Source organism: Oryctolagus cuniculus, chromosome 11 (assembly GCF_964237555.1).
Source record: "Oryctolagus cuniculus chromosome 11, mOryCun1.1, whole genome shotgun sequence".
NCBI lineage: Eukaryota > Metazoa > Chordata > Mammalia > Lagomorpha > Leporidae > Oryctolagus > Oryctolagus cuniculus.
In genome coordinates this window covers 23,532,902-23,542,809 of record NC_091442.1, presented here as the reverse complement: position 1 = coordinate 23,542,809, position 9,908 = coordinate 23,532,902, and the positions used below count along the sequence as shown (strand labels likewise).

At 55.5% G+C, this 9,908-nt stretch overlaps 2 protein-coding genes across 5 annotated transcripts in view; one reads left to right on the top strand and one right to left on the bottom strand.

The window, feature by feature from the left end:
- Positions 1-1,490: 1,490 nt before the first annotated feature.
- MAP1LC3A (microtubule associated protein 1 light chain 3 alpha) lies at positions 1,491-4,470 on the top strand. 2 transcript variants are annotated; one of them, XM_070051956.1, is made up of 5 exons: positions 1,491-3,119; positions 3,431-3,486; positions 3,564-3,670; positions 3,887-4,056; positions 4,313-4,470. In XM_070051956.1, the coding sequence occupies exons 1-4, from the start codon at positions 3,080-3,082 to the stop codon at positions 4,047-4,049; spliced, it is 366 nt and encodes a 121-aa protein (XP_069908057.1). In that variant the 5' UTR covers positions 1,491-3,079; the 3' UTR covers positions 4,050-4,056; positions 4,313-4,470. The 2 variants fall into 2 exon arrangements, with proteins under 2 accessions (XP_069908057.1, XP_051702140.1); XM_051846180.2 differs by having other exon boundaries at positions 3,887-4,470.
- Positions 4,471-4,665: 195 nt separating this feature from the next.
- The window catches only part of PIGU (phosphatidylinositol glycan anchor biosynthesis class U), a 113,119-nt gene continuing 107,876 nt past the window's right edge, over positions 4,666-9,908 (bottom strand). For all 3 annotated transcript variants that reach the window (XM_002710794.5, XM_070051935.1, XM_070051936.1), the window contains one exon: positions 4,666-5,090. In XM_002710794.5, the coding sequence (XP_002710840.1) occupies positions 4,977-5,090 (114 nt within the window). In that variant the 3' untranslated portion in view covers positions 4,666-4,976. The remainder of the gene's footprint in view (positions 5,091-9,908) is intronic.

The following is a 9,908-nucleotide window of genomic DNA, read 5'->3' as shown; positions in this document are numbered from 1 at the left end:
ACCCGGTGTGCCGGCACCGCAAGGCGGAGGATTAGCCTAGTGAGCTGCGGCACTGGCTTATGTTTGTTTTGATCTAAATATTTTTTTACTTCTAAATGATTTCACCTTTAGAGTTACAAGGAGGTTTAAGTTTCCAAACATTTGGAGTGTCTTTGGCTCTTGCCTGTGGTCGAAGAATACGGCCTGTGTGAGATTCACTATTTGCTATCCGTTAATGAGATTTGTTTTGGTCACTTTTTGTAGATGTCTCTTATATGATTCAAAGAACCATGCTGCGATAAAGGTCCTTTCAGCATCTCTGACCAGCATTAGTCATTGTATTAATATCTTCTAAATCCTTTGGGCGTTCAGTTTATTGGTTACTGTAAGAGGTATTTAAAGATTTATTTATTTATTTGAAAGTCAGAGTTACACATCTTCCATTTGCTGGTTCACTCCACAAATGGCTGCAATGGCAGGGCCTGGGCCAGGCTGAAGCCAGGAGCCAGGACCTCCTTCAAGGTCTCCCACATGGGTGCAGGGGTCCCAGGTCATTAGCAGGGAGCTGGATAGGAAGTAGAGCAGCCAGGACTCAAGCTGTGCCCATACAGTATGCCTGGGCTGCAGGCAGTGGCTTAACCCACAATGCCACAGTGCCAGCCCCGTGAAAGAGGTCTTAAAACTCTGCCTACAGGGGCCAGTGTGTGTCATAGCAGGTTAAGCCACCACCACCTACAACACCAGCATCCCACAGAGGTACTGGTTGTTGTCCCAGCTGCTCCATTTCCAATCCGTTTCCCTGCTAATGTGCCTGAAAAAGCAGCAAAAGATGGCTCAAGTGCTTGGCTCCTGCACCCTCATGGGAGACCCAGAAGAAGCTCCTGGCTTCAGCCCAGCCTAGCCCCAGCCACTGCAGCCACTGGGGGAGTGAATCAACAGATGGAAGATCTCTCTCCTATAACTCTGCCTTTCAAATAAACAAATCGCAAAACAACTCCCACTGCAATGGCAGAATTGGCAGTTCCTCCTATTAGTCTGTCATTTTTTTAAAAAAATATTTTATTTATTTATTTATTTTAGAGGTAGAGATTCAGACATTGAGAGGGAGAGACAGAGAGAAAGGTCTTCCATCTGCTGGTTCACTCACTCCCCCAGTGGGTGCAACAGTCAGGAGCCAGGACCTTCATCCAGGTCTCCCACTTGGGTGCAGGGGCCCAAGCACTTGGGCCATTTCTACTGCTTTCCCAAGCTTACTAGCAGGGAGCTGGACTGGAAGTGGGGCAGCCAGGACCTGACCAGGTGTCCATATAGAAAGCCAGCACCGCAGGCCAGGGCTTTACCCACTGTGCCACAACATGGACCCCCCATCTCCCAAACTCTTGAAATCACAGCTTATCAGTATTTTTCCTTTAGAGGTTAGAAGGTACTATTACATCTTTCTCAACTTTGTACACTTAGTGCCGAGAAGTTGGCTGTTGGCATAACGTTTTAAAGTGAATCCATCCTGGCCGGCGCCGCGGCTCACTAGGCTAATCCTCCACCTGCGGCGCCGGAACACCGGGTTCTAGTCCCGGTCGGGGCGCCGGATTCTGTCCCGGTTGCCCCTCTTCCAGGCCAGTTCTCTGCTGTGGCCAGGGAGTGCAGTGGAGGATGGCCCAAGTGCTTGGGCCCTGCACCCCATGGGAGACCAGGAGAAGCACCTGGCTCCTGCCTTCGGTGCCACGGTGGCCATTGGAGGGTGAACCAACGGCAAAGGAAAATCTTTCTCTCTGTCTCTCTCACTGTCCACTCTGCCTGTCAAAAAATAAAGAAAGAAGTGAATCCATCCTTTTGTGGTAGCTTTTAAGATCCAGCTTTTGGAGTTCTGAAATTCACTGCAAAGCTGTCTCGGTGCTGACTTTTTAGCTCGGCTTGCTCCAGGGTAGTCCCCCCCTCCCCCCCGATTTATTTATTTATTTGAAAGGCGGAGAGAAGAGGAGAGGGAGGGAAAAGAGAGGGGAGAGAGGGGAAGAGAAAAAGAAAGAAAAGTCTTCCATCCGCTGGTTCACTCCCCAGATGGCTGCAACGGCCAGAGCTGTGCCTATCTGAAGCCAGGAGCCAGGAGCTTCTTCCGGGTCTCCCACGTGGGTGCAGGGGCCCAAGGACTTGGGCCATCTTCCACTGCTTTCCCAGGCCATAGCAGAGAGCTGGATCAGAAGAGCAGCAGCCGGGACATGAACCAGGGCCCATATGGGATGGCGGCACTGCAGGAGGCAGCTTTATGCGCTGGCCCCCGGTCCAGGTTTTCCGTGGGAGCCGTGGTCTTGAGCAGCGTAGGGGGACCCGCCCCTGCTCTCCGCTGCCCTGCTCGGCCGGACCTCGGGTGCTCCCTGCCCCTCTGCCACGGGCCCCCGCTGTCCTCCACCACGGCCTCTGGGTGTTCTGGGCCCCCTCCAGCTCCGCGATGTTCTCTTCTGCTGTCTAACCTGCTTCCTTACCTCATCGTCTGAGGCCTGCGTTTGCACGGCTCGGTTTTTGAACTCTAGAATCCTTCCTCAGACCCAGGCATTGCTCCCCGGCGCCGTGCTTTCCTGGCGTTTAACCGCCCCGTCCCCTGAGCCTGGCTGTTCTCCTACCCCAGGCCTCCCGCGGGCCCCGCAGCGCCGAGGGGACGGGCCGTCCAGGGCGCGAGATGCGGGCGAGGCCGCGCCTTCCCTCAGCCGCCTCACTCCCACCTCGGTCTAAACCGGAGAGGAGCCGCGCGGGCCGTGATGTCACCGAACTGTGACGCGCCCCAGCGCACACAGACCCCAGCCCCTCCGCGTCTCTGCAGAGAATCCAGGCCCGCGGCGCCGTGACGTCATGGTCTGGGCGGGCGGCTTTTGCGTCGGGCCAATGGGAGCGACGCGCCGGCCTCCCCTTTAAGGAATGTTGTGACCTGACGTCACCGGAGCGAGTTACCTCCCGCCGCCGCTGCCGCCGCGTTCAGCGCGAGCCCCGGAGCCCTTGAGCGCGAGGCGCGGAGTCCCCGGAGACCCCGGATCACAGTCCCCGGATCACAGTCCCTTCCTCGAGCCGCGCGCCCCGGAGTCCCGGCTGCGCGCCCCACCGGGCCCGCGCGATGCCCTCAGACAGGCCTTTCAAGCAGCGGCGAAGCTTTGGTGAGGCCTGGCGGGCGATCCGGGGACAGGGGGTGGGAGATCCCTGGGGGGCAACCGACCCCCCAGTGCCGCAGGTGACGTCAGCCCCATGACGTCAGGCTCCGGCCTACCGGGTCTGTGAGGCCGCTCTGGCCTGGGCTGGGGCTACCCGCCTCCCCACCGTGTCCCCAGTCTGGGGCCGAGAGGCCGGACGGCTGGGGGCGGGGGCGGGGCGGGGCCGGGAGCCGCCCCTCGGAGACCGGCGGGCGGAGCCGCAGGGAGGACCTCAGGCCGGCCGGTCTCACCGCCCCGCCGCTGTCCGCTGTCCGCAGCCGACCGTTGTAAGGAGGTGCAGCAGATTCGTGACCAGCACCCCAGCAAGATCCCGGTGAGTCCCTCGGCCCCGGCCCGGCCCGGCCCCGCCCCCAGCCCTGGCTCATTTGTGGTCCACCTGCCCGCTCCCAGGTGATCATCGAGCGCTACAAGGGTGAGAAGCAGCTGCCAGTCCTGGACAAAACCAAGTTCCTGGTCCCGGATCACGTCAACATGAGCGAACTGGTTAAAATCATCCGGTGCGCAGGCAGCAGCTGCCCGAGGGGCTTGGGTCGGGTCTCCTGGAGGAGTGGAGTGAGGTCAGGGGCGTAGGCCTGGCCTTGGGCCTGCGTGCTGGGGAGCTGGGAAAAGCCAAGGCCCGAGCTTGAGTCCTTGTGGGGTGGGAGGTGAGGGCCTCTGGCAGGGAGCAGGGCCACCCTCCCTCACCACGGGTTTGCCCTTCCTGCCTGCCCCAGGCGCCGCCTGCAGCTGAACCCCACGCAGGCCTTCTTCCTGCTGGTGAACCAGCACAGCATGGTGAGCGTGTCCACGCCCATCGCCGACATCTACGAGCAGGAGAAAGACGAGGATGGCTTCCTCTACATGGTCTACGCCTCCCAGGAAACCTTCGGCTTCTGAGCCAGCAGTAGGGGGGAATTGGCCTGGGAGTGGGGGACCTGGTCAAGCTCTCCCCAGGGAGCGCCTGGCTCCTGAACTGAGCTGCCCCTGGTGGGCTGGGCAGGCATGTGGGCCCCTAGCCAGAGGGGCCCAAACAGCCCCCTCTGCTCCTCAGTGGATCTTGGGCCAGTCACATTAGGGTTGCCCCTCTGGGTGCTGGTTGGGATGGGGAGGGTGGAGAGCTGCCCCCAGCACCCCTGCTCTGTGTGGTTTGTTTTTTTTAGGCCCCTGCCTGTCTGCCCCTCATCCTCCTGAGGCTCTGTCCCCTGCCTGGACCTGTCCACCCCTGAAAGACTGGCCCCTGGCTCCCCCACCTCCACACGTGTATGGATCTGTGGTCACTGTCCCTCTGCAGAATAAAGATTGCTCAGGCCTGCCTGGCCCTCTGCCTCCAGCTGCTTCTTGGGGCGGGGGGGGGGGGCGGGGGGGGGGCTGCTGGTGCTGTCCTACAGCATGCTAGCCTGCCAGCACAGGCTGTAGACTCAGGGTGCATTCTGAGAACCCACACCTAGGGTAGAATACTGGCAAGTCCACCCTCTCCAGGACTGCGGTTTTGATGTGGTTCCAGATAGACTTCTTTGTAACAAAAATCATTTATTAGGTAGCCACAACCTAACAATCCCTGCTCACCTGCTGCCTCCCCCTTCCTGTCCGGGAGGGGGCTCCTTGGTGTGCAGAGCCACAAAGGGGGGTCTGAGGTACTCCCAGCTTCTCCCCACAGGCCTTGCTGTCAGCCATGGGTCTCCTTTAGAGCCAGAGACTGATGATCCCGGAACTTGAACCTCTTCTGCCCACGGACTTGTCTTCTGGCAACTCCGGATTGAGGGCTTTGCCCAGCATCTGGGCCCTCCACCCCCTGAGGTCTGTGCTGCCTGTGCCCAGCCAGGCCTATTTGAGCACAAGCATGGCCTCTGTGCCGTCCTTGGCAGTCAAGTAGAGGCCATGTGTGAGGTAGTACTCCCGCCGCAGGAAGGCATAGAAGTAGTCAGAGATGAGCATGATCTGGGGGGAGAGAGGGAGTATTAGAAGCTGTGGGGTATCTCCCCCCCAAACCCAGGGGTTACAAGGGGCTAGGAAGTTCTGGGAGAGGAGAGTACCCTATCTGGAACCTCCTGTCAAGGTTCCAGTCTGTCCCCCATGGGTCAACTACCATTGGAAGGTCTTAGCCAACTCACCTCAGGGCCCACATGCCCCCTGCTTCCCCCATGGGCTAAACCCCACCCCAGGCTATGGCCTCTGAATTGCAGGCTGGTGAACATGCAGTCAGAGGGCCCTCTTGCTCACCTCTCAGTGCCCACAGGCACTTCCATCCCACGCCACCGGCATAAACTCCTCAGACTCCTCGCCAAACTTGCTCCCAGTGACCACCCATGCCCCTCTCTTCCAGGTTTACAGGGCAGAGTCATCTGACACCTTCTCCCTACACCAATCCATTAAAGCCTAACAAATCTACCCCTACTCTCTCAGATCCACCATTTCTGTCCAGCCACAGCCACAGCCACAGCCACGGCTAAACCTCACCCCGGGTTCCCTGCTGTCAAACCTACCCCCACCCTATGCTCCCTGGCAGCCAGGAGGAGCTTGTCCAAACAAATCTGATCATGTTACTTGCCAAGGTTTCCTGTGTTCTCAGAGTGAAGCTCAGACTCCCTGGGACTCCGCAGCTTTGCCCTTGGTTCCTGCCCACACGCACACATCACCCTCTCACTGCACCACCTTACTCCTTACAATATCTATGCTGGCTGCGCTGCCTAGAGTGATCTCTTCCCCCTTCCTCTGGTCAACAGCTGCCTGCCCTTCAGGTGTCAGGAAGATCACATCCCCAGATTAGGTCTTGGCCCTATTAAGCTCTGTTTGCTGGCACAACTCATTCAAATTGCAATTTCACACTCAGCTATGCAGCTGCCTAGTGACCGTGTCTCCTCTTCTGGACTGGGCAGGGTCCCTGAGTGGTTGTGCCATTGTGGTATTGCCGTCCAGCTCAGCCCACCATCCCTTGAGGGGACCCAGAGAAGAATGGACTTGCCAAGGTTCCTGCAATCCAGTGTAAACTGACTAACACCTCTGAGGCCTGTGATAGGAAGGATGAGAAGAGGAGGGCGGCAAACACCGCAGTTCTTATTGCCTCTCAGAATAGCAGCACCAACCTCCTCTTGGCACAGTTGGGGAGACAGAGGCCCAGAACAGGAGGCACTGGGCTAGGGTCGTGGGGCTAGTCAGAAGTGGAGCTGAGCCTGGGATCTAGCCCTCCATAAGTCCAGAATTCTGTCCTGAGCAGCTTCTCACTCAGCTGAAGGTGCAGCCAAGGAGAGCTGGGAGGGGCCTTAGAGGGGAAAGTCAGGTGCCACATCAGCAACATTGCTGATGGTCTTGGGAAAAGCACCTGTCATTCTATTACAGCAGGGGCCTGTCTGAAAGGTGTAACAACCCTTATCTTATAGATGGGGAAACCGAGGCTCACAGGGTTCAATAGCCCGAGTCTACAACCTGGGAAGATGAACCAGGGACCATTGAGCCCTGTAAGCAATGCTCCCAGGGCCCAGTCAAAAGGGCACAGCACTCTGCCAAGGGAACCTCAGAGGCTTTGCCCACAGCTGCCCAGCTGGCAGCTAGGACTGGCCTGGTCCTGTCTGGGACCAAGGAACCTGGAGCAACACCTGAGGTCAGAGGCTGAGCCCTGAGCCAGCCAGGTCAGCTGACAGGCTAAATGAAGTCACAATTCACAACCAAACAAAATGAGGCAATTCAGTGTCACACAGCACATGGCCAGATGAGTAGTAGGAAGTCAAAATATTAGGTCAATAGGTTGAACCTTGTGAAACTGCCATTTTTTTCCAGATAAAAGAGTTAAATATTGGCAATATATGATCCAGTGTAATAGAAAATAGAAAAAAATACAAATGGTAGGGTAAGTATGTTACTCAGAAGTGCCAGAAGACATGTTAGATCTTAGGGAGCTATTCTTTTTGTTTCTAAGCCTTAACTTTGTAATCTGTATACATGTACCACCTGGATAAAATTTCAGTTAAAAGCAACCAGTCAATAAATGATTGAAACAATAAGTGAACAGGGGAAAGAGACGAATCTTCCTGCCAGAAGAATCCCAACAAGCCATGTGGCTACTGCCCCCTCCCAGAGGTGGAATGGCTGGTTGCCATTCCCCACTTGCTTCTCTCAGGGTGACCTAAAATTAGTGACTCAGGAGCTTAGGCAAGGGAAAGGGAAGAAATCTGGCCGACACAGACACCGACACCGTATGCAGAGCTGCAGGTTAACAACAATTGAGATCCTGATAAGGCACAAGTAGAAGGGCACCACACCTAGGATTCTTTCCAGAAACCCATGACCTCAATTTAATTGTCAGACAACCTCAACTTGGGGAACATGCTACAAGATGCCCAGCGAGGGCTCCTCAGGGACTGTCAAGGTCATGAAAAATAAGGAACATGGAGAAGCAGAGCAGAGGACATGTGGAGACATGACGCTTAATCTAACATGGCCCCTGGACTGGGTCCCAGGAGAGGAGGAGAACATGCCTGGAGGAACTGGGGAAATCTCAATCAAGTCTGGATTTAGCAATTAATGATGTACCAGAGCTAGTTTCTTAGTGTTGACAAATGTACCATGACATTATAAGATGCTAATGACACAGGGAATTGGGTATGGAGCTTATGGGAACTCTGTACTGTTTGTAACTTTTCTTATAAGTCTAAAATGATTCCAAAATAAAAAGTTTATATAAAAAAAGCAAAGGGGCAGGCATTTGGCCTAGCAGTTAAAACAGCAGCTGGAATGCTCACAGCCCGCTTCAGAGTACCTGAGCTGCATCCTGGGTCTACTCCTGGTTCCAGCTTTCTGCCAGTGCAGACCCTGGGAGGCAGCAGGTGATGGTTCAAGTAGTTAGGTCCCTGCCACCCATCTGGGTGAGCTGCACTGAATTCCTGGCTCCCCATTTCCAGCCACTGCAGGCATTTGGGGGAATTAACCAGCAAGTGGGAGCTTTCTGTCCCTCTGTCGCTGCATCTCAAATAAATAAGGAATAAAATTTAAAAATCAATGAACTGGTACTCTATGTAATGACATGAATCTCAAGAACATTTGAGTGAAAGAAGGGCTCAGCAATTGTGAAAGTTTGTGTTTTTCTGTATATGTAAAATTTATGTAAGAAAAAATATTGAATTCTAGTTAATGATATACATGCTGAAATATTTAGCAAGAAATATAATGATGTCTGCACTTTGATTTGAGATACATTAACAAAGTAAGATGGGCTGATCAATCAAGCACAGCCCAATGTTAAGAGCCCACCGGTTGTGATGTGTTCAATGTGAAATCTCCCAGCATTACTATGCGTGAAGATTTGCATAATAAAGGGGGCAAGGGAAGAGCCCTAGGGCACACAGTCCTGAGGGTCCTAAGTCCTGGGCGAGGCCCTGCCCCTGGGTGGAGGGTCTCATGCTGGCCTGGAGCCTTGGCTCTTTCAGAGGGAAGCCTGCAGCTGGGGGCAGGCTGGCTGAGACCTGGGCTTTCCGTATGGACGGTGGGAAGGGATTTCCCAGAGGCCCTAGGATTCAGCCAACACAGCAGTTGCAAGACCCAGGGTGCCTCTGCCTAGACTGTGCAGGGGCAAGTTGAGCAAGGGGTAGTGGAAAACCTTGGCCAGTGAGTGGCTGTGTGGCTCTGTGGAGGGCATCTCCTGTCCCCTAAGCTGCATTTCCCTCCTGTGTGAAGAGTGCTACGCTCCAGCTCGTTACCCACAATGGTCGGACCTGGAGGCTCAGAACATGTCAGGCCTTCTGGGACCTGTTCTTGAAGCCGCCCCACCCCATGGGTCTGGGCTTCCATCTCTCCTATCAGTCACCAAATCCCGTCAACTTCTCCCTCTCACACTTCCTCTCAGCCCATTTTTCTCCCTCCCCCAGCCTCCTCTTGCTGGAGGTCTCCCTGACTTTCCCTGGCTCCTGAGGGATCCTCAACACCCACCCAGGGCCCTGCACATGTTGCTCCGACTTGGCCCTCCAGGGGCAGCACAGTTTGCCCCAGAAGTCTCCCCTAACCTCAGACTCGGGTATTGACCCCTGAGGTGAAATCACTTCTCACAGCCTCTCAACTAAATGGGGTGGCATCTGACCCGACACAGGGCTGGCACCCTGGGCATTGTTTGCTGTTGTCCACCCTCTTGGCACTGCCCTTCTGGAAGGCTCAGTGGGATCCCATTCCCCAGCGGCAGCTGTGAGGGCTCCAAGACTGCTCCCCTCTGGGCATGAAGAGTTCACCAGGAAGCTGGTAAGAGGGTAGCAGGGACAGGGAGGGCCAGGTCAGAGATGGAACCACACTGTCAGAACACACCCTGCTGCGGATGGGAAAGACGAGACAGGAAATGAACACTTTCTAAGCACCTGCCTTAGGACCTTTAGCAAAACACTTGCCAACGTTCACAATACTCTTGGATGGGGCTAGTAGTCCCCACCGACACTCAGAAGCTCCAAGGGTAGGGGTCTTACCCAGGGCCACATTGCAGAGTGAAGTGTCGGGTGCAATGCCAGTCCCGCCTGAGGCCTAACTCTGAGTTCGTCCCATCGTCCATAGCCTCTCAGGGCCTGCACCCACTTGCATGGGTCCTGCTACATGCCAGACCAGGGATGACACTTCACAGAACTCCACACCCTGTCAAGGCTCCCCCCGCCCCCACAGCGGTCATCCAGCCTAGAAGAAAGGTTATTACTTTTTATGGACAGAATGAGCATGTGGGCCTTCCAAGTCAGTGAAAGTCATTATTCTAATCCGTCTTGAATCTCCTGCAGGTCGCAGGATAGTGGC

Coding starts and splice junctions, on each gene's coding strand:
- MAP1LC3A (XM_070051956.1), top strand. CDS start 3,080: ATGCCCTCAGACAGGCCTTTCAAGCAGCGGCGAAGCTTTG. Junction 3,120..3,430: donor CAAGCAGCGGCGAAGCTTTG/GTGAGGCCTGGC, acceptor CGCTGTCCGCAG/CCGACCGTTGTAAGGAGGTG. Junction 3,487..3,563: donor AGCACCCCAGCAAGATCCCG/GTGAGTCCCTCG, acceptor GCCCGCTCCCAG/GTGATCATCGAGCGCTACAA.